The 23058-nt window shown below is 43.2% G+C and overlaps 1 protein-coding gene across 1 annotated transcript in view; it reads right to left on the reverse strand.

The window, feature by feature from the left end:
• Positions 1–23058, reverse strand: part of ATP9A (ATPase phospholipid transporting 9A (putative)) — a 63602-nt gene that overhangs the window by 35292 nt on the left and 5252 nt on the right. Inside the window, exons 2-9 of the mRNA XM_055722286.1 lie at positions 17179–17323; positions 16761–16874; positions 13101–13209; positions 6244–6302; positions 5279–5330; positions 4626–4720; positions 3337–3417; positions 2231–2306 (exon numbers count right to left, since the gene is read on the reverse strand). Of these exons, the coding sequence (XP_055578261.1) occupies positions 2231–2306; positions 3337–3417; positions 4626–4720; positions 5279–5330; positions 6244–6302; positions 13101–13209; positions 16761–16874; positions 17179–17323 (731 nt within the window). The remainder of the gene's footprint in view (positions 1–2230; positions 2307–3336; positions 3418–4625; positions 4721–5278; positions 5331–6243; positions 6303–13100; positions 13210–16760; positions 16875–17178; positions 17324–23058) is intronic.

Genomic DNA, 23058 nt, shown 5'->3' on the forward strand with positions numbered 1-23058 from the left:
CTTTTATTTATAGGGGGGAGAGACAAGCAAAAGTTGCTAAGGACAGAGAGTTTCTTGGTTTTTCTACCACCACTCTGAATCCCACTTAGGAGTGGGTGAAGTTTGCCTTACACCAGATAGTGGTCCTTCATTTTTGTCAAAACTAAATCCGTGCTCTGGGCTACGGTTCTTTATTGGTGAAGGTTGCCACAATCAGAGTAAAACCAAGGAACTTCAACAGCTTTCAAAGACAGAATTACCTTATTTTAAAATCTACAATTTACTTTAAGTATGTGTCTAATTGCTGTTCCTACCGAAAGGCAAATCGTACCAACTCCTACCTCACTGTAACAGATGGAGCTGCTGGGAGACTTATCAGTGTATTTTAATGCTATGTCCCACACTTGCTAAAGAGCTGAGAGCAAAGTTCTCCTTTTTCTTCTTGCAGAAACATAATACAGTTTAGCACCATAAATTACTGGTTTTCTACAACTTTCTCTTAAAGACTTTACAAAAAGCCATAAAGAAAGTTATCTACCGTCAAGAGTTTAAAAGCTGCTGTTGCCAAAGTCTGATTTTTTTACTAGAAAGTTTTAGGAGCCTGTAAGAAAACACCAAAAAAAGCACTACTGCAAATACATTGCTATTTTATACTCTGCTATTCCCCTGCTCCCATTAATGATCAGAGTTTTAACAAGCTGCAAGTGAATTATTTTTAACTAAGACTGATTCAAAAGAGGTGGTTTCTAAAATTATGCTGGGAAACATTCCTTTAAAAAAACCCAAAAAAACAACAACAAATCACTGAAGCCAGATGGCAGGTGGTGGTAAGATCATCACAATTCAAATCAGCAGATGGCCCAGCTACTCCAAATCAACCACAAATAGTCAGTCAGACCCATGCCTACTACAGCAGATGGAGAAAGTCACATTGCTCTGCTTTCTCTTACAAGCAAAGGCTGCCCCAGTGAGATGGCACCACCACAACCTGACAGCTTTGACTTACGGAAGAAGCAAAACAATATCCACTTCCCTAACAGAAATAACCTACAACATGCTATTTATTATTACCATAGGAGAAACAAAACTGAGTATTATATTGATCAAGTCAGTGAAAATGAGAGGAAAAACCTGCCAGGACTGGAAGCTTGAAGGCACACTGCTATGTATAAAAAGAGTGTTTTGTTTTACGGCCATTCAAAACAGGCTCAACTGCACAAACCATTTGAAATAATGAAAATATTTGCAAGCGTTCTTCCCATTAACCGCACTCAAAGGTGTCTATCTGCAAGTAACTTTGTTTGTATTCAGAAGGGAGGATGGATTCAAACAATAAGGTCGCTTGGGTAGAGAGGAGGTCACTGCATGCCCCGATACAGACACCAAGACCATCCAGGACTTCCAGACAGCACTGAAGTAGTGACCAGGCGGAGCAAAGTGTGCACTGTACCCTCCTTTGGGGAAAAAAAACCGTTCACTTTTGACTTCAGCAGGACTCCACTGTAACGACCCCCGTGCTAGGCTCAGCCACGGCAGGGTGAGATCTGCAATGGCTGGAGAGCTGGTACAAATTAAAGCTTCCATACAAGAGGCAGGAAAGCCCCTCCATGTTCCTCCCTATTATTATTAATTCCATGTACTCCTTGGTACCACAACGTCAAGTTTCTCCATCTGACGTTTCTTCCAGAACTGTTCTACAGAATTTCACGCTCCTCCAGCCACCACCCTGCAAACTTTGCAAGCACGCTGGGCAGGGGAGGAACAAGGCTTTTACTTTGACAAGCCTCTACAAGAGGGCATTGATTAATCTCAGGCCTTGGGAGCTTATCATATGTATAAGCCAAAATCGGTCAAAGAATTTTTTTTTTTTTCCTCTTTAAAAGTATATAAGGCAAACTCAATGGGAGCACTTACCTGGAAATCTTTCATCTTAGCTTCTGTTACCAGAATCTATTTGACACCATTTCTGTTACAGATTAGGATGTCAATGTGGAGAGCAATTAAGTGCTATTCTGGTCCTAGATGCTAAAGAAGTGCCCAAAGGCCACTCCAATTCTTTCTCATCTAGGAATGTCCAACAGGCAATTAGATGTCAGCTTAGCTCCCCAGAGGTGTTAGGACAAGTGGGAAACCTCATTCCAACTGCTAATTTCTCCAACTGACAGAGATTATTATTCCATTACAAAAAGACCTTTAAAAATTGTTAACATATTCCCTTTTCAAAAAAAATTTACACATGCCTCCATCTTACCTGACGCAATCACCGTGCTGGCCCATAGGGTGTTTTCTATGCTTAAACTTTCATTTACTGGAGGGTCGCTGTCCTCCTACAACGGAATAAAAAGAAAAATAAATAAATTTGTCAGTAATACAGAAGACCGGTGGATGACAAGAGCCACACAGCGGTGTTGCGAGACGGATGCTGGCAGAGCTGTGGAGGACTGCGGACAGGCTGGGGGATTTCATACACCCTGGTAAATCTGTGGTTAGGTTAAAAACATGACTGCCTCGTTTCAGTGGAATAGAAATAAAGCTGTCGGGGGGTGAGGACGGGGGAGAAATCTATTAAAGATACCTCTGCCTGTCGAAGGGCCCTGGGAATCAGAAATGCAAAAGGGTTTTGTCAGGAGCTCTCCAGGGACTGCAGAAAAACGTTCCCTCACTTGGCTCGTGTGGATAAATAGCATTTCTCCTGCTACTGTAAGATGTCAGTGAGAACCCGTTTGGACTGCTCAGTGATGCCTGGAAAGTTGCCCAGTACGCACCGGAGAACAAGAGAGCACGATTCTTCTTAGGCACCAAAAGATTAATTCTATGTAATTGTACCTTCGCATGAGAAAGTTAATGAACGTCTGTGCAGGTTTTAGACAAGAACTGCCTCCCCAAGCTGCTTAAACTCCTCTTTCATGCCAGCACTATTAAACCAGATTAAACATAGAAGGGCAAACCCTAGAATTTTGAACTCAAATACCAGCAAACAACTTCTAAAGAGCTCTGACTGTCTCCTACTTGTTACAAAACCATCTGTCTTCTGAAAGCTCCCCAAGGGTATTAGATGAAGCTCTCAAAATTTTCATAATCCCAGAGAGGAAAAAACCAACCTTTTCCCCCAGGAAGGCCATGCATCTTCCTAGCAAGTCAAAAGATATATGTATTTTTAAGGGTGATATTTCACAGAAGCTCTGAACTACTGCCCCCTGAAACAGGGTGCAGATATAACCAAGTTCACATAGCTGCATGCAGTTGAAGGCAAAAACTCAGCTGACTCAGAATTAAGACTTGGCATCCCGGTAGCATTCAGCAGATTTGCACAGCAAACACTACACACACGATTTCCAGCATGTCAGCAAGACTCACCCTTGTGAAGGTCCCCACGAAGTTATGTATATCAATATTGGGCTCTTCTGCATACACATAGGATCGGATTTGCAGTAGGTCCTATAAAAGTCGTGGTTTAGCAGACAGTTAGACAACCACATGTTAATAATGTGCAAATGTTTCTACCAAAATACTCTGAGCAAGAGTTACTTAACAAGTTAATTACTGAATCGTGTTACTTACTGGAGCCCAACTGTCTAAGACAAAAACTGGTGTACCAGCGTCTTGAAGAGCATTTCTTGAACTGATACCCGAGGGACTTCTGGGAGTTATTTAGATGTCGGTGCCCCATAAAAAAAATTTCAGCCTCAATAATCAAGACAGCCTAAGGCACTTATTACTTCACAGCGATGTTTGGAGGACTAGTCTTCCAAGCCAATCAAGGAACACCCCATCACTCAATATTTGGTACAGTATGCCAGTGTCACTAGAACAGCTCTGTGGTGGCAAGAAGATACACCAATTCTACACAGTGTTTTCACTGCTGATTCCTACACATGCATGAACTATTCACTCCATAGAGAACTGCTTCAAAGCCTTTGTATAAAATAAACTTCTTGCACTTTTTACAGATAGAACATGAATAAAGTAGGTACTCCGACTTCCCCTTCTTTTTCTTGTTTTCTTTAAAATAATAAAAAAACCAACCAAACAACAAAACAATACACAAACTACTTTAGCTAGAGATTTTGGGAACAGCATGTTTGATGGAGGTTATATGCTTATTTCAGATCACACAGCAGAGCTTCCATGGTGACACTCCTCCTTTCATAAAGGCGAGCGATGAAAACTTCACGGCTTCTGAAGCCATTTCATGAAAATGTATGAGCTGTGCCTCTGAGCATACTGCACTGCAAGGAACAAAGGGAAGCATTTGAGAAGTACCACCACCTTTGGTACCCTGCAATGGTCTCTGGAGAGGAACAAGAAAATAGGAGCATCCTACCATTAGGCACCTCCTGCTGCAAGCTCACTCCCTAGCTGCCAAGCCCGGTGCCCACCTGCACAGCGTTGCAGTGACAGCCATGTGGCACACAGACACCCAGCTTCACCAGCCTGAAACCTTGCCTGGAGCTGGGAAGAGCTGGTTTACCCTTAAGTTCTTTCTTGCCAAAGCCAATCTGTAGCATGCACCAAGCCCTGTGCAGCACAGTGCCGCACTAACCTGTTTCTCAGAACAGGCCATTAACTGAAGCACCTGACCATTTTTGGGGAGAAGCAGAGACGCGTGTTTACCAAGCACAGTGTTTTGTACGAAGGCAGCTTACAGAAGCAGTTGGCAGCCTCTGAGTGCAGGTAACAGGCAGCCGCAACTTCCAGTCTGTCTCACCATCCAGCTGGTCAGTGCGAAGGAAGCAGGACCCTGCGGATGTTCATCACCAGTCAGTGCTCTTCCCAGATCTGTCCTAGGTACATCTATAACTCATGAAATGGCCTCACATCTAGGACACCCTTCTTTCTTTGGAAACAGGATCCCATTTCAAGTAACATGTATTAATAATGTAAGAATGATATTCTTGCACCACACATTCATTTCCTCCCACTAGTCCAGAACACAGCGCGACTCTGCACTGTACCTTTAACATATCTGAAGTGTTCTCATTAGTTATGTTTTACAATCCTTCTGAACAAACATTTCGTTATCCCACACTTAACAAAACCAACCTGAATGGCATCTAAAATGCAAACTGTTATGCAACCAAATACATTTACCCTGGACTGAACCACCTACGTTCTTTGATTAGCAAACAAAACCAGAGCGTAACGTCCTGAGAAGTGGCGGCCCATAAAAGCATCTGAATTCTCTGTCTCACTGAAATTTTACTATTATCTATTTCTTGCACATTTCCAAAAGATAATTTTCTCTAAACAACCAGTGAAAGGTTAATGGCTCTCTGGACAATTGGTTCCAGATGTTTACCATTCTTCTCCGACGTCCTCAGGAAGATCATGTCAGCGGGGACTCGCTGGTTCTGTTAGGAGAAGAAAGGCCATTATTGTGCGCACACCCCTGCACGCGTGTGCAGCCGCCTTCCACCGCCCCACCGTGACAAGCAAAGGGGATACGGAGGAGAAAGAGGATTTCTTTGTCAAACTGAAGCTCAGTATTCATTTTGCTTTGAATCCTGAACTCACTTCCCTGTAGAATTCCAAGTGCAGAATAATAATCAGTGCCAGCTCCCACTACCCAGACCCACCAACGGCCGGGTTTATAAAAGGGCTACTGAGTAATTCTAGAAGTATGAAGAAATTTTAAACCAATGCTGATTTCCTTTCAAGAAGTCCCATGCTACAAGAAAGCACGTATCTGGAATCTACAGCTACCATTCTTCTCTTTTTTTTATTTTTTATTGAATAATTTCATACTAATGGTTTTAGAGGTCATAGCTGCTTGCACAGAGAGTGTGTGGGTAAAAAAAAAAAAATCAGCAGATAAACCCACCACACATAAACTTGCATAAAGGGGGAAATATACCTGTACATACCAGTGTCTACAAATGGATCGCTGTGTCTCCCAGTACTTGTGGTGTTTACACCCAAAGCAACATCTGGATGTTGCATTTGTATCAGGTATTTAACCTGTGTCCAACAGTCAGAGACAGGACCAGGGAGACTTTTTATCTTGCTGTAGTGTAAGTAAGTGAAAAAATCAGGTTATAGGTGCGTATCTACAGATTTGCTCTCATTTGTAAAGATAATGATGGTATTTTGGTGGGGTGGTGGCAGGGGAGGGGGAACCCTGCAAAATGATTAAACTTTGTAACTAGTGTTCAACACTTGACATTCTAAGCCTATCGCAAAACAAATACGACTTCAGAATATCTCATTTTCTATGGTCTTGCAAAAAAAGTACTTTACACAGAAAAGGTGCACATAAAGGCTAACCTTTTCAACAATGATGAGGTCGCCTACTTGTATATTAGAGCTCTTCACCTTCACAGTCCCTGCAAAGGAAAGATATCAGTGCATTAGAGCAACAGCAGGGCAGGCCTCGTGGGTGCTCCGTGATGCTCCTTACCTCCCTCCCTCCCACTTCACTATTCCGCAGAAAACGGGTAACGTTTCTACCAGAAGGATTGGGCAGCGCTGCCCTGTAAAGACTTACCAAGCCCACTGCTCTCACTGGGTACAGCAGTAGGGCTCAATCTGTGAAAACGGCTGAAAGCCTCTTGTCTGAGAGCTCCAGACCTCAGCCCTGGCTGCGTGACCCCCTGCTCACTCTACTGACGACTCCCGAACAAGCCTGTAAACTCCTTCCTGTACTGCTTAACCCAGCAATTCAAAAATACTTCCAGCACCAGGCAGACAACAGAGCAAGAAGAGGAGAGTTACAACAGGGAACCATCAACTCTCGACTCCTTTTCCTTAGGTGGCTGCAAATTTAAAGCTCAACTCTCAAGCCAAGACCTGGAAGCCACAAGTACAATGGGCCCATCTTAAAAACCAGGCTCTTTCCATGCCACAGCTCAGCTCTACCACCTCTCCTTTGCCTCTCCATGGACACAGCCCGACCAAGCCCTGCAGAGCACGGGTTCTACAGAAAACGCATAAATATTTATTTCTTTGCAGCTGTCAAACATTTCCCAGTTGCTTTAAAACAGGGGATTAATTTAACAATTGACTAGTAATTTCAAATCATTAGCCAGCTCTAGATTTGGCTTCTCAGGTGAACTAGTGATTTATAATCAGTTAATTTGAACCCTGCCTCTGTGTGTCTGTCTGTTATATTTCAACAAAAGCCTCTTTAATCTGCTGTGATTTGAGTGGAAGTGGGGGAGGCACGTGGAGCTCACCCCGGCACGGACAACACCCCTACTGTACCTTGAAATTCACAGGCTAACTGGCCAGATAGCAGCTCAGGGGGAAAGCAGAAGGGGGAAGGGAGGGGGAATAGAAATTAGCACAAAGCACAAAGGTCACTAGGATTTTACTACTGGCAGTCCCTTCATTAGCATCCTTCTCAGGATATGCTTCACTGTTTCTGCTCCAAATTAACAATGAAAGCCATTCTGGGCTCCCGGCAGCCTGCTGCTTTGGTGACACACTGTGTGCTTAACAACATGCTTCATCACTGCTGCTAATAAATGCAGACTTCCTTACATGCTGTAATTATTCCTACAAATTATAAGCAGTCATGGCCCATTTCACAAATATCTTATAGGTCTTTCGCAGATTCTGGGGTTTGCCTTGTAAGAGTTTTAGTTTTTTTTTTAAAAAAAAAAAGGTAAACAAAATGAATGTTGGGCTAAAGACATCTCTACCAGGGCAGGAAGCATACCGGGGATTAAGAGTCCATTACGCGGAGGCTTGAAAAGAAAAGCCGCACTCCAAGAGGATCCAAAAAAGCATCCCTGGCAGTCTTCTGTATGGGCTATACAAAGTTAGGTACTATGACACTAAAAGGGTCTGACAGATAACATCTCTTCCTCCCCTTTTAATACGGTTATTCACAAAACAACAAAAAGTGCTTTTGAATATGCTCCTGTGCAAAGGAGGGGGGGGTGAAAAAACCCCTGTGTGCTCTCCCCACACAGGCACAGCAATTCCTAAACCACTGTGCAAAAAAGCTCTTGCAAGGAGAGGTGGATTTGTTTAACCGTATTTCATGTATTTCTCTTAAAGATCACAAGGATTTATTTGGTGACTGTCAGGGTTGGAAGCACTACCCACACAGGGTTCAGGAATGGAAACTTATTTTTGTAGTGCTTTTCTTAACAATGTAAATTCAGGCTGGAAAAGAAAAATTAGCACCTGGGCAAAGCTACAACGTGATGATTTCCTATCATTGTGCACATAAAAGGCTTTGTAAATCATTATTCTGAAAACAGCATCATCTGCTTTAAAATTTTTCCAATCTGAGAAAAATCAAAGCAGCTGGAGCAGATTTGTCTTGTTCAATAAACCTCCCAACCTCAGCTGTTTTAAGGTAAAAGAAAGCGAGGACTTTTCTAACCAATACACATTTTTATAACTCCCATATAAATGAGATGCCCTTTATAGGTAGCAAAGCTAATTCTGCTTTTCCAGCCATACTCCTGGCCTCTCACGGATGACATCTCTGCAGTATGTACCACATGTCCTGCTAAGAAGGCGCGGGACCAGATGTTTCCTTTGACTCTGGACTCCCATAAAGCAACTTACTTGAATTAGTTTTATTTTGATCTAGGGAATTCTGTAATTCCTTTTTCTTTCTGTGGGGAAACTACCTCCTAAACATTAGATGCTTTCTCATGCATGATTAAGAAACTAGCTAATAACGCAACTGCTCCATTTCCCAGTATTGCTCTGCTATTAAACCATTTTTGTAAAAATAAAGTACTGCTTTTACAAATGCATCTAGAAGTGCTTCCTCTAAATACACGTTTCCTTAGCATTTACAATGATTCCACTTTATATTTTATGAAGTTAATCAGAACACAAGTTAGTAATTAACACAGTTTTAAAAAGTGACTAGTCTTGATATCTCATTAAAAGAAAAAATCTGTTCTTAAAATTTGATTGGTATTTGTTTCGTTCTTTGCTGCATCCCGATTTATTTTTTAAAGACAAAAAGGTAAACATACTAAAATGCAGACAGTTTGTTCCAACTTAAGCTCTGGTCTTTGAAATTATCACCAAATCTGCAGTGTGATGGATGCCCCGTAAAGCAAAGTATTTCTAGCATTAAGTATATTAGCCAGAAGAGATGCCTTTTTTCTACCATGTGAGCATTTAAGTCAAGATTTCACAATAGATCTGCAGAGCTTCACTAAAGTATAGATCAAAACACTTCATTTGGAATTAAAGATGAAGCCAGAGGTTTATTAAAACAAGTTAAATGCATCTGGGGAAAAAAAAAGGGGGGGGTCATTTGGATGTGCTGCACCAAACTTTTGGCTTTTGCAGCCTTATGCTATATAAACTGTGGAGCAGGACTCAGAGGGTTTGGGAAAATATTGTTTTTATATGGCTGGTAAATGCCAATGATCTGTATCTTAAGTAGCACCCCTCAGTAGGAGGTCTCTTCCCATTTCTTTCTGTGGAGTTTCCCTCTATTATGCAGTGTTACCCAGGGAGGGGGGCTGTGCGAGAAAAAAAACAAACCAAGAATTTGCAAGCACAGTTCTAGCTTTCTATCAAGCAAAAAGTCAGCACACAGACTTCTGAACACAAGGAGGCTTGTAGGGTTATGAATAGGGGATTGAAATTTGATTATTTTTATTACAATCCAAACAACTGTCCTTTAAATGGAGAGCTTTCTATTAAAAAAAAAAAAAAAAAAAATGCTTTCCAGAAGTTTGCTCATTTCATCATTTTAGAGCACAGACGGATTGTATCAGTAGAAAGAGAAATGAGGTTTAAGGGGGGGGGGGGGGTGTTACGTAAAATAAAGGAACACAGAAAATACACTGCTGTCTACGCTGCCTCATGCTGCCCTTCAAAACGATTAGTCCTTGGAATTCAGCAACTATATTCAAAATACAGTGTGATCCAAAGAGGATTCTTCCTTTTTCCCCACAAAGCAAGCAGCTTAGTGAATCTTAAAAAGCTTAACAAGGAAGAGTCCATGAAAAAAGTTTCATGTACAGGAGCCAAGGTGCAAATCCATCCCCCCAGCCGGGGTGGGGGCCAGGCTGCCAGGTGTATGGAGCTGGATGGATGGAGCTGGAGAGCTCCTGGCCGGCAGAGCCATGTCCGCACAGGGCGCCAGGAGCCGCACACAAAGGGGACAAGAAGGTCCCGATTCGGGAAAGCACTGAAGTCTGGGCTTACTTCTATCCCTATTCAAAACTGCACACAGGCATGTGCTTAAGTCTCCCTGACTTCATTCAGACTTAAGGATGTTTTTACATCTGTGGGGTTGTGCTGGGAGGCCGGCGTTGGAGGTGGGGAAAACCGTTCTCCAGCCACCTTAACTGCAGCTTAGCGCAAATGCTCTGAAGAAATAAAAACAGTTTGGAGAAAGTGCTCCATTAGATCCATCATATCCAATCTTCAAGACAGCAGTGCTCAGTGTCAAGCCTCACCTAACCCCCCCTCCCCCAAAACACTGGCTTTAGAGGGGCAACTGTTGTGAAGTTTTAAAAGAATTATATAGCAACATTTCAGGTGGCTTTTGTGCATCAGCACCCTCCTGCACTGCCCCGTTTCGGTACAGGGCTCTGCCAATATCCTGGAGCACGAACCACACTATTCAACAAACAAAAAACCTCCAGAACAGCACATAAACAATCCAATGCAAGCCCTACCTGGAGTTTTGTCAGCTACACTGAAAATTAATAGTTAAGATCAGCTTATTTTGGTATTTGCTGCTTCTGACCTGATGAAAGCTTGCCTACTTTTATTTAACTGTACTAACAGACACAATAACATAAACCCAACACTCGTCCATCCCCCAGCCATGGTGGCCTCCCAAGGTACCTCCCTGCTCCTAGGTGACTCTCAGAGGTGCTAAGGTTTTAATTGGTGGAAAAGTAGATGTTCTCCTGAAAAGCATGAGTACCGAGATTCAGTGAGACAGAGAAAATTACTTTTCTTCCCAAACCAAGAGACAAGCATAAATAATTTTGTGTGGTTTCCCTACTCTAAACTATTCTGCTAGAGAGTCTCATTTCTGTTTCCGCCCCAAATTTGTGTTAAATAAAGTGGCTTAAGATTTTCAGCTAGTGCCCAGCTGCCAATCCTCCTTGGTTTCTTTCACAAAATTAGAAAAGTTAAAGGACGGGGGGAAGGGAAATCATTCATGGGAAACATAATAGCAATATGAAAAGAACTAAAGGAGAGGTCAGGCCCCTTATAGATCATTGAATAGAATCCAGAAGGCAACTCTTTTATATCTTTAAATAGATGTAGTACACCCCTCTTGGATGGGGCTTTTGTTGGTTGCCAAGCATTTTAAGTGTTGTAGTAAGAACACGTTATTAAAAGGGGATTTAATATTCAGAAACTCAAAACTCCCTAGTTTGGAGTTCCCTCATAATTCCCAGCATGAGAAATATATACAGCCTTAAGCAATTACATTTATAAAGCAGCCTTATTCTCAAAAGTGCAAGTGTTGAAAGCAGCATATTTTTACTACACCTAGTTTGCTGCACCTTAATGCAGAGGTATAAACTTTTATAGCAAAGAAACTGGAAATTTAAAAAAAAAAAGAACTTGCGTAAATTCAGTTCAGTCCCTTTTTAAAAACAAAAGCCTGGCCTCACCATCATTGTCATGGTATTAGGAGTAACTCCATAGTGAGGCAGCATTCCATTTTTCAAATGAGAATTTAAATGTCTTTGTTAGGTAGGGCACAGCTGTAAACAATGGCCAGAGCCAGGGATCAGGCACAGCTGAGCTGCAGCCTGGGCTCGCTTACAAACGAGGTCTCCAAACTCCTCAGCAGTTGGAGAGAGGGGGTAAAGATGATGTATACAAAAAAATACAAGAGAAGATATTAGCACTATTGAGGAACTCCAGCAGTCACTGCTAACAGAAACAAACACAGGATGTGAAAACGTATCACAGTCTCTTTTAGCAAAGGATTTGTATGATGTAGGCTCCCTGCCTGGTACAACCCAGAAAAAACTATGAAACTCAACGGGTACTGCATATTCAGTAAGTGATGGAACATGTCAGTATGTCAAGCAAGTCCCCTTAAATTTAACACATGCACTCACAAGCTCCTTCGGTACAGAGTACTTGTGCTTACCTATGACTCGTGGTACCTGTGCTGACCGGGTCCCCAGTCCCAGGCACCAGAACACAGCCCACCTTCACCCTCATTAGCTGAATCTCCCTCTGCATAACCACCTTCTGACAATGTCACAGACCTAGATTTAATTCTTCTAATAAAGTCCTTTTGCAAATTACCTGCCTATGTGGATCCTCCTCCCTTTAAGCACACATTTGTTATTTCCATTAAAGAATATGAATTGGTAGCTTATAGGAATCCTTCTTACATCTGTCTCTCTTACAGACAGGGTGAACAAGCAAAAAACGCGTGCAAGGAGAAGACATGCACTATTACCAAAACTGGAAGAAAAATAAACGAAAAAAACCCTGAACAACATATCACATCTACTATAGCTCCATTCTTGTTTTCTTCTTACTATGCTGTTTGCTGTATTTGCCTCTCCCTTCCTGCACCTATGCAACATTACGGAGCGCTTCTCCCACGTCACAGCTCTGCAGGAAGGAAAACACATTTCCCTTCTGGAAATATCCACAACCTAGGGAAATTCAGATCCAGTTTTTCTTTGGCGACTCCAATGCACCAAGAAAGGATAATTGGGAAAGAAGTTCTGGTCTACCCCAGAGCTGAGAGCAAACAGGGTTTAGAAGCATCACATCAGCTGCTTGGCAGTTCACCCCTGCCTGGTGCTGGCTGCAGCAATTCCCAACCCACGACGCAGGCTCCTGTGCGTGTAAATGCCCCAGCCGCCTGCTTTCCATGCTTCCAGCCACCAAGATGATGCTCTGAGGTTATCTGAAGCAATTCAAACGCACACCCCTTGCATTAGCTACGCATCTCCCTAGCAAACCCTCAGCAAAGCCCAGCGAGGAGCCATCCATGAGAAGCCACCCCGACCCCCGAGGCCTCTGCAGTGGCAGGAGCAGCAGCGTGGCCACGAAGCCACGTGCCTGCGAGCCCATAACCCCCTCCCCATTCCTTGAACTCTGCTTCTCTGACTGTCAGCAGCATTTGATTGAGTTGCAACCCCCGGTGCTGCGGCGGCCGCGCCAGGATGCAGCAGGCGCGCTGGAGCCGCCGCGCCGACCTCTCGCTGTGAGCTTGCTGTAGATCTGCGAGTTCACTTCCTTGTCGCGCATGTAACATCTGATCTCCTCCGCGGCCTCTCGGATGACGGTAACGGCAAGCACAAATCCCTAAAAAGGGGCATGGAAAGGCGGGGAACAGAATGGATGAAAAGGTCAGGAAAAAATCACATCTGCCTCTAATAAGAACAATATTTATCAGTACCAACGCCAACAGTCTGCATTTCCTTACTCTGTCTTCTCTCGCTAAATCATTAGGGTGATGGTAGTCACTGCTGTGCACAACGCCCAACAGCAAATCGGCCACAGACTTGTTGCTTACAAAAATATGGTTGTTCCTCAGCTCTAATGTGATGCTCTGCCAGTACCTCCCCAAGCAAATCTTTGCAGTTTATCCACAGAGTGTAAACAACTTATTTCACCTCACTTCACAGGTGAGTAACCAAGACGGAGAGGGGTTACTCAAAGTCCAGTGTAAGACAGGACCCCTCAGATCTCAGTATTCCCTCCACCACTGAGCTATAAAAGTCAGCTCACCTAATCTGTGAGATTTCTTCATATAGAAATCTATATATAAATTTACATAATCCTTTTTTAAATATATAGATATATAATATGTGTGTACTGATGTGCACTTATACACACACTCAGCCTACACAAATGAGCATTCTAAATATATTTAATGTGAACTACTCATAGTATTACACATTTGTCTAATTAGGGTTTCAGTCCTGCTTTTCCGTGGGTATGAGCACTCATTTAACTTCCTCCTGTCATGAGGAAAATGCCTATATCATATCCTTCACTATACAAAAAAAAATAATTGCAAAACAATTCTTTACAGGGCTAGTATCACTAAGTCAATTTTTTTTACTAGGCACTATTCAGCTCAGACTCACTGAACAGTTAAAACACTCCTCATCCATTACAGAAGAAAAAAGAACTTTTTAAACCCTGCATTCTTGAAAATTTCAAGCATGTACTGATTCATCTCTGTCAATAAGAATTTTTTTTTTATTTTAGAAAGGGGGCAGGGTGATGTTAGAAACTAAGGGTTACATGAAAAGCACATTAAAATACCGGGTTACATGAAAAGCACATTAAAATACCTGTAAATGCCCAAACAGGAGATTTTGCCAGTGGTTTGCAAGTTCCAACTTTAAGTAGCTTCATCTTTAGAAAGAACAGCTATGCACACACCTCCAAAAATTGTGTGCATGAGTCGTTAAGCTGGGCACAAAGAACTTGGGAACCTGAACTCCACAACCACCTCAGGAAAGCCTTGCTCTGGAGCATTGCTAACACTACCCAACACCACATATACATACCACAATAACAATTCACATCCCCCCATTTTTTAAAAACAAAGAAAAATGATGAAGATTGAACTAAGAGCTACTAAGACTGAAGGACAGCAGGTTCTTTAATTATTAAATGCTGAGGTACACTTCATCTGCCAACTCTCACAATCCTATAATAAAACTGAACAGTCCCTAATTCTAGTACATACATATGCGTCTAAATGTATGATCTGGATTAATTAATATCAGTCTTGAAATGCTATTTAGTATGTTTCTGCAGTATTTAAACATGCAGACACATGAAGAGACCCAAGGACGGGCAATTACTTTTTTTAAAACCTGCCTGTATGCAATCCTGTACTTACTACCATTGAAAGTAAAAAGCCATTAATACAAAATTTTCAGAGAAGCATTTCATCCCACAGCGTTCAGGACCACAACCATCTGTTTTGCACCACTGTGGATGACCTCTTTCCCATAACCAACAAATCAAGAAAAGAATGAACGTTCCTCTTCTATTTACAAGTGGCATTTGTGCGTTTAGCTAGAAATTCCTGTCCCCTTTCCAAAACAAAATAAAAAAGCATCAGTTATTTTCAACTTATGTTTCAGCTGTTTGAAGAGTCTTCAGATAATCACCCCAAAATATTCCCACATGTGCCGACTCACTGTGTCATCTCACATGTCATTCCATCCCCAACACTCGTATTAGCAGCCAGTAATGAACAAAGACCTTTCTTATCCTGCTTTCTGGCAGCTCATATGCCAAATTCTAATTGCTCACCCGGCACAGACAAGTCACAACTGCCTATACAAAATGCAGAGAGAGATATCCTCTGGGTGCTTTTTCTATAGGACAGGACCTTATGAAACCAGCATTAGATTCATACAGCACACGCAATGCAACACGCACTCGAGAGAGAATTCAGTGCGGTCCAGGCTTTAATACAAACAGAATTTTAGCAGCAATGTCCCACAGCTGCCCCCTTCACTTCTTTCTGGCTTTTACCAGGGATTTCACTGTACTGAAAGGCTAAAAGGCAAGAAAAATGTCCTTTGCCCCTCTTCAGCTCCCTCAATAGAGCCACGCATTTTTACCACCACCATTTCTCAAATCAGTGCACAAGTAGAGTCTTAGAAAGAGCCCTGTGCGTTTAAAATCAATTTTCAGCTGGGTTTCCATCATTTCTTTGGAGTAAAAAGGATGTCTATCCTTGGGAGATTTTTAAAACTCATGTAGATGAGTAAAACCAACCTAAGTTTAAAGACAGCCCTGCTTTAAGCAGACAGTTGGACCAGACGTCCCTCTGAACCAAAATTATTCTACAATTCTATGAGCTGAAGTGCAGCAGAGAAGTTATTCACACAGAAAGAGAAATAAGAGTTTTACTTGCACAAAAGAAAAAATATATAGGTACCTACATTTAAGCATTTAAGCAGTTGTAACTGGCTCATGCAGTGCATTTTACAGATTTTAGAAGCCCATTCTATGCAACTATTCCCCTTTCTGTCCTTTGACAGCACTGGAGTTCCTGCTGCAAAACTGATTATTATCGATTTCCTTTGGTCTCAGGTGAAACACACAGCTATCAAAAAAAAAAGGCAAATAGCTTACAAGAAGGAAGGAGTGCCCGCACCTTGGGCGAATGTGAATATGTCTCTCTATATATATTTTTGCGTAGGAAGTTTGTGGAGGGGGGGTCCTCAGGGGTTTTTTTTGGTTGTTTGTTTTGGTTTTGGTTTTTTACAATGTAGTTAAGAGTATGAAGCAGCCCGCTGACCTATCCCAAGGCCACAGGTCAAACTGTTTGGCAGGGGAGCATAATTTGCTGTCATTGTGCATATGGCTGCTCATTAAGGTCACTTTTGAAAGGTGCCCTTCGGTCCTCTGCTGCAGATGCCAGGCTGGTCCAGGCTCCCTCGAGCACGGATCACGGCGGGAGGGCGCAGTGCCCCACACAGACCCTCCACAAGCACAGCCTAGGTTCAGAGGCAGCTGTGAACCACACACACATTGCCAGGGAAATATATTTGCACCAGCCTCCATTTGTTTTCTGCTGTTATTCAGGGAGCCCTGCTGCCCTCGCAGCCCCTGTGGCCAGCAGCAAGAGCTCTGCGCCTGTTAGCATCCCGCAGATGAACAAGTTGGGGGCAGAGTCCTCTCACATCCCTGTCAAACCTCTACAAAATAAAGCTTGAGGCCAGAACAGACACATCTACGCTGCACCATGTACAGCGCGGGCCTGAAGGAAGCTAACGGAATTATTTAAGGTGCAAACCTATACCCTACAGAAAAGGCAGCACAAGAAATTTTGTCAAACACTGAGACTTTCTTGAATAAATAAACCTTAAATGACCTACCAGAGGAACCCAGTATGTGTAAAGTGCTCCAAGCCTCATTTCAACGACAAATTGAGAGCAGGCCAAAAGCAAGAAATAAAGGTTGAAGAAGTATTTGAACTGGTTAAACAACACCTAAAAAAAAAATAGAGAAAAAAAAACCAGAGGGAGGAGATTAGCAGAATTCATAAGTTATGCATATTGACCTAAGCACCAGAAACATTTTTGCATGCTCCTCTAGTGTTTAGATGCCAACTTAGGTCAGTCTTAAAGTAGTCCTGGGCACTCAGGACAGACCCGTGCCTGTTTGCAGCTGCCCTAAGGCAGAGGTGCACCAAACACAACCCAAACATTAACTACTTCCTCCAGCTTCTGCACCCACTGAAATTGGGGAAAGCGTTGGGGCGGGGTGGTGAAAAACAACTTTCTTCACACTTACCCCAGGGAGAAATGTAAAGAAGTTGTATTTCTGGTTGTTGATCACATTGCGAGGGTATCTCTGGTCTCTCTTCTCTGGATGGCCAAGCCAAACCGTACGAGGCCTCGGGTCTCTCCTCCCACAGCATCTTAAGCACTCACAACACCTATAGTAGGAACATTAATTAATTGAGTTAATTTTTAATCACATTTCTCTGACTCGCACACGTGTACCCCAAACCTTCTCCACCTGCCAGGCAGAAGAGCTAAGCATCACTTCTTCACCTGTCACTCATCACCTCTCACCTGGCCCTTACCCACTGTACTACCAGCACATTAACACCCAGAGCCTGCCCTTCCAACACAGACACCCCGCCTGCTACAGCGAGCAAAACTCTCCTACGGTGTCGGAGCTGTTGGTAAAACATTGGACAAGCACACGTTCAGAGCTGGGCAGGACTGCGGCGACGCCAGAAACGTGCCTGCAGCAACACAGGCTGGGGTGGCACCTCCTTTGGATTTCAAGGAGCTGATGCGTAGAGAAGCACAGACCAAGCCCATCACTGCACCGAGTCAGTGCCAGCTGCTGGGAGAACTTCTGCCTCCTGCCAACAGAAGGGCTTTGGGAAGCAAGGAGGCGTGGGGTAGCAGTGCAAAGGACCCTTCGCACCCAGCCTGGGTTGCAGGTTTTATGCCAGAAAGCTCCCAAGAAAAAAGTAGTAACAGGTGCTTTCTACGGGTTCTTGTTTCCTTGCTGGTGTATGGAACTCCAGGCTTTCCCATTTACAAACTGAACTTAAACCAGGAAGGCATATACATAGAGTGATCTCCTATGTCCTAAAGGAAAGAGATGGAGACAGAGATTCTCTCCTTCTTCCCTGCAACCCCTACTTCATAGAAATGCATACCCTTCTAACAGAAGGGTTCACTATTTGCATATTTGAATTTTTTTCACTTCAAAAGGGTCTTACCAAGGAATAATAATCTATAATCCTCTAAAAACGAAACCATAAGAGAAATCTGAAAATAGATACTAAGTGATTACTGATTTTACTTTTACACAGCATTACAGTCATTAGCTCTGTTTATGATAATGGCAAATTGTATGTTATCCACTAATGAATAACACACATTCTCATTGACTGAGGGCACGCACCGCAGATCCAGCTACCTTGTCTCAATTAATTCAGCTGTAGTAATTCATATTTTCAGCTCCCAAGGTGGGAGTCCTGCCGTGGGGCCATGCGTGCCGGCCAGTGCCCGGACTCGGTGCCACAAACCCAGGCTGCCAGCGAAACCGCTGCAGGAATTCAAGCTCATCCTGGTTTTAGACTAGTCCGATGTAACTTCCCTCTAACTTTTTTTCCCTGCATTTTTGTCTACTTTGTCAGCAGCATCTCTGTTGTTACTCTATTAAATATTGTCACGATTCCATTATAAGAAGTAATTGCTGAGCTGGACACCTTGTAATGCCAGTTTTCCAAAAACTGTTCATAAATAAATAAAATATGAGTGCATTGGTATGCTGGTTTTTTTACTTTTTCAACTTGGGCTTACATTAAATCCATTTATTTAACATCACTCCTGGCCTCTGCTAGAAGTTACATGGGAATTCAGGAAAACCACACCACATTCACTCGAACTGACAGGGTTACCAAAGCGGTTCCTCTTCTCCCCGGGAGGGCACAGGTGATGCTGATGCTGAAGCTGCTGAGCTAGCCCCTCCAGCCCCCAGCGTGTGTCACCTCTCTCGCACCATAGGGCCCCCACCTCTCCCCACTGCTGTCGGGGACCTCAGGACTCACCACAGTCAATAATAAATCCCAGCCACAGCAACGTGGTGCCCATATTTGAAATTACCCAAGGCAAAACCTCCCCCAGCACACAGCTGGGTGTCACACATCACGAAACGGTATGCCCTGTTTTGGAAACCACCATGTGGCCTACAAACTTCAGGGTAGACGGTGCTTTGCTCAACCAGAAGACGGTGGAGGGAGGTGACAGGGAATGTTTATTCTCTGGAAAAACACGGAGGATGAAGGTGCAGCGCGTTCAGCAACGGTTCGGCCAGGGGACCCCAGCTTGAGGCGCCTCACAGGGCCACCAGCCTGCTGCTGCGGCCACCAAATCCGCTGCGCTCACACAAATTTTAGCAAATAAAAACTGGGCACTGGTCGGTGCAACGAGTCCTCACTTGAGGCGATGAATCCGAGGGTTGGTTACTTCGTGGGAGATGCAAGGACTTATCAGCAGTCCCTCCTGTCCTTGGAAAAGCCCCTCTGCTCAGAACTGCGGTGCTGTCCCCTCCCAAGCCCCAGAAGGGTTATTTTTCTGTTGTCACTGCTTCTTACTGAAAGCCAGTCCCCCTCGTTCCCTTACAAACAGACCTACTGAATGTCACTGACATTCGGGAAAGCCAGCGTCAGCCGGATTGATAACCAACAGCCTTGGAGCCCTTACAAACATCTTTCCAGCAACTGCTGCGAAGATCTGTTCTTGAATCACGGCATTCTCCCACAAAAGTTCAGTTAAATACACACCTAACCGATGGAAAGAGCTGTTTAAGGAAGCACACAAAGCTCCTGAATTCGCAGTCTTGCCCGAAGACACACGCATCACGACAAACGGGATTTACAACTCACCACACGGGAGGTGGTTTCCTACAAAGATACCATTTTTATGTTCTGTGCCCTGCTGGGTGCAAGTGAACAGAAAGCAGCGTTATCAGTTATGTCAGTTCCTTTGGTACAGAACAGGAATAAAAATCAACTTTGCTTCCAGAAGTATAGAAAAGGTGTTGCCATGTGATTCAGTGCTCCACAAGCAGATGTAGGCATTAACTTCACAAGGCTGACTTGCAAGATAATTTCTCACAGGCTCTTAAAACTAGATAAAAGGATTTTTGCATAATCAAATTACTCTGACGTTACTATATTTCATGAAGAGTGACAGACGAGCCTGAAAAGGTGGATTTTCTCCAGCCTGCACTCAAAAACACCCTAAGCCGTAAGTGTACAGATGCTACTCGAAAACAGGAGAGAAGATTTTCTCACCCAAAGCAGCTCTGAGACAGAAATACTGACAAGCCAGCAGAGCACTACACAGCACCCACACGTCGGTACCGAAGGAACATGAAACCACAAGTTTTGTCTGGTGCCAGATAGTCTCTTATCAGCTCCAGGTATCAAACCCTCCATTGCAAAAGCAGAGTCCTTGCAAGGTCCCCCGGTTCCGATAGCTGTCCTACTGCTTTCACCTACACACAGTTACCCCTGACTGCGTATGGGGCAGCTTCATCAAAGCCTCTGCAAGTTGTCAGCTCTGACTTGTACACTGTTCATTTGCTGAAGAGGAGAAAATTAGGAGACTGCGAGAAAATCTGACAGAAATAAACACTGTGGGTAACAGGAACAGTTTAAAAACCTGATAGCAATGAACGCCTCAGTCAAATTACTGGAATAAAATAATTGGAGAGGCCTTACTGTTCAAGTATCTACAAGAGGCATCTGACTTCCTACAGCCTTGCAGCAGCGCTACCACCATCTCTGCTCATCGTCACACAGGGACATTGCCTGTTCTTCTGCTTTTGTAACATTTCCAAGGCAAAGGACTTCCATCTTTGACTGGTCCCTAGGCAGTAAATTGTATAGTTAAAGTATAATTAAAGTACCCTAAATGTAACCCACTTCAAAAAGTTACACTTGCCCCTGAAACTACGAATTTTTGTCAAATCTACACACTTCGTTTTTTCTTAAGAAAAACTAACTAGTAGATCTTCCTCCCCCTCACAGTTGTGTATAACACATCTAAAAGGCAGTCACTAACATGAGATAAGCAGCAAAGTTGGTGTTAAACACTCAAATTCCTAAATGCTACTTCAGAAGTATATTTTATTAGCTTGATACCTTTTAATTGCAGTTTTCTTTTGTGTTTGCAGATGAAGACCCAAGACAAATAATCACTTGTATCCCAAATATATTTTAATGGGAAATAGTGCAAATGGTAGTGTTTGGCTCACAACAGAAAACAGCTATGTTCTGGGGGTGGGGGGAAGGAAAAAGAAGTGGTTTTCCTTCTTTCATGATGGAGAAAACCACACAAGATTAGCCTTGATTCCATGTTTTAATGACTGCGAATTCAGAATGGCCTCTTTGATAAGGCTCCAAATAAAAGGCTGTGCCCAAGGGAGAAAACCTGGCGTGCACACCCCCCATTTCATCCCAGCGTGCTTCCCAGTTACAGAGGGTCAGTTGGTCCTTGTAATCAGACATCTGAAACCAGTTACCTTTGTTTATTTTTTAGGTTGGGCCTCTTCTAGGGATTGTAGTCAACAGCAAAAACAGCTACACACCTGTATCATAATATTTACAATAGGACATTGCTTAAAGAGGGTACTACTATAATTTAATAGGGTTTTTATTTTTGCTGGGAATTTTTTTTTTACAAAGTGAAATTCACTGATATGCTCCAAAGAACTTTCCAAATATCTGGGCAGATCTTCAAACCGATACCTAAATCTCCAAAGCAGACTTCCAGATATTTTAATAAGTTCAATGACTTACCAGCATTTTTTCCTTCATGAATATATCAGAAAATGGCAAATGAATGCCACAAACTAACCGGAACATTTTACCTTAAGAACAGTGTGCTCTGCCCAATGGTTTACATCTAATTATATTGCTTTTAGTCTTTCCTTTTCCAAATTGCTATGAATTCACTAGCCTGTGAATGCTAACAGCTAGCGCTGCAGAATTGCTTACACTTGCGTGGTTCTAAATGAGCCAGCAGCCCCTCATACCGACAGCACCTACAAAGGCAGCAAAGTAGAAGGCAATTGCACAAAAGTGAAATTACCCAAAATTTAGCAGACGTTCTGCAACCAAAGCCATGACCCCTCGTAGCATTCTCACCACAAAGACACTTGTTGCTGTAAGAATTTCACTTTACAAATGCTGTGTTACTATAAGGTTTGAGAATCAATCTAAAAATAACGCAGTTCCAAGTATAAGCAAGAAAGGGCATGGGAGAATCTGCTGTGTAAAAATAACAGGTTTTTGAAACTCCTGCCTAGCTAGAGCCACCGTTTTCACAACCTCCTGAATCACAGGGAAAGCAAACTGAAAACCTAATTAGACAAACAAAAGAAAAACTTCCTGCCTAGCAAGTTTTTGAAGGTGAGCACCAGCAGTATCGATGCTCAAGTAAAGATTATCCAGCATTTCTACTAAGAAGCCTCCCACATAGCCTTTTAGCGTGAGGTTTCTACGCAACATAAAGGAATTTAAAAAAAAAAAAAAAAAGTCCAACCAACGAACAGAATACTACAACCAGCAATAACAGTCGCACGTTGCAACACTAACCAGCGAGGTTCATCAGCGCTCAGGAATCCCATCACGTCATTGCCTCACTGCCTCCTCCAGCGCTCGTAGTGCTCAGCGAGGAACACACACCCGTACCTGAAAAGCCTGAACATCAGCAAATGCTGATTTTTATCCCATATCCATTCAAAGCTCCCCAAAGAGTTTTGGTTATGAAGGCACCTAGTCAACCCCAGCGCTGGCATTTAAATCTTCCCTCTTGCGTGACCTTGGTTTTTCCTCTCGCACCACAAGCCACCCACTATGCTGCCTGGGCTTTGCTGGGTGAGGGCAGAGCAGCAGCCCCCAGCCCCAACCCTGGGCTAGCGGGACTGTTACCTCTGCACACTGACTACACAAGTGCCAGCTCATGGGTTGTTGAAATAAGTTCAAAAAAGAGCGTCTGGTAAAAACGCAGGCATTTCTCAAGCACAGAACCACGTGCTCATTCTTACAGGCAGATATTGATCACCCTCTCCCCAAGATACTCAACTGCCGTAGTTTTGTGGGTTTTTTTAATTTTTCAATGATGTCTTACACTTCAT

The sequence above is a fragment of the Falco cherrug genome, chromosome 10 (assembly GCF_023634085.1).
Source record: "Falco cherrug isolate bFalChe1 chromosome 10, bFalChe1.pri, whole genome shotgun sequence".
NCBI lineage: Eukaryota > Metazoa > Chordata > Aves > Falconiformes > Falconidae > Falco > Falco cherrug.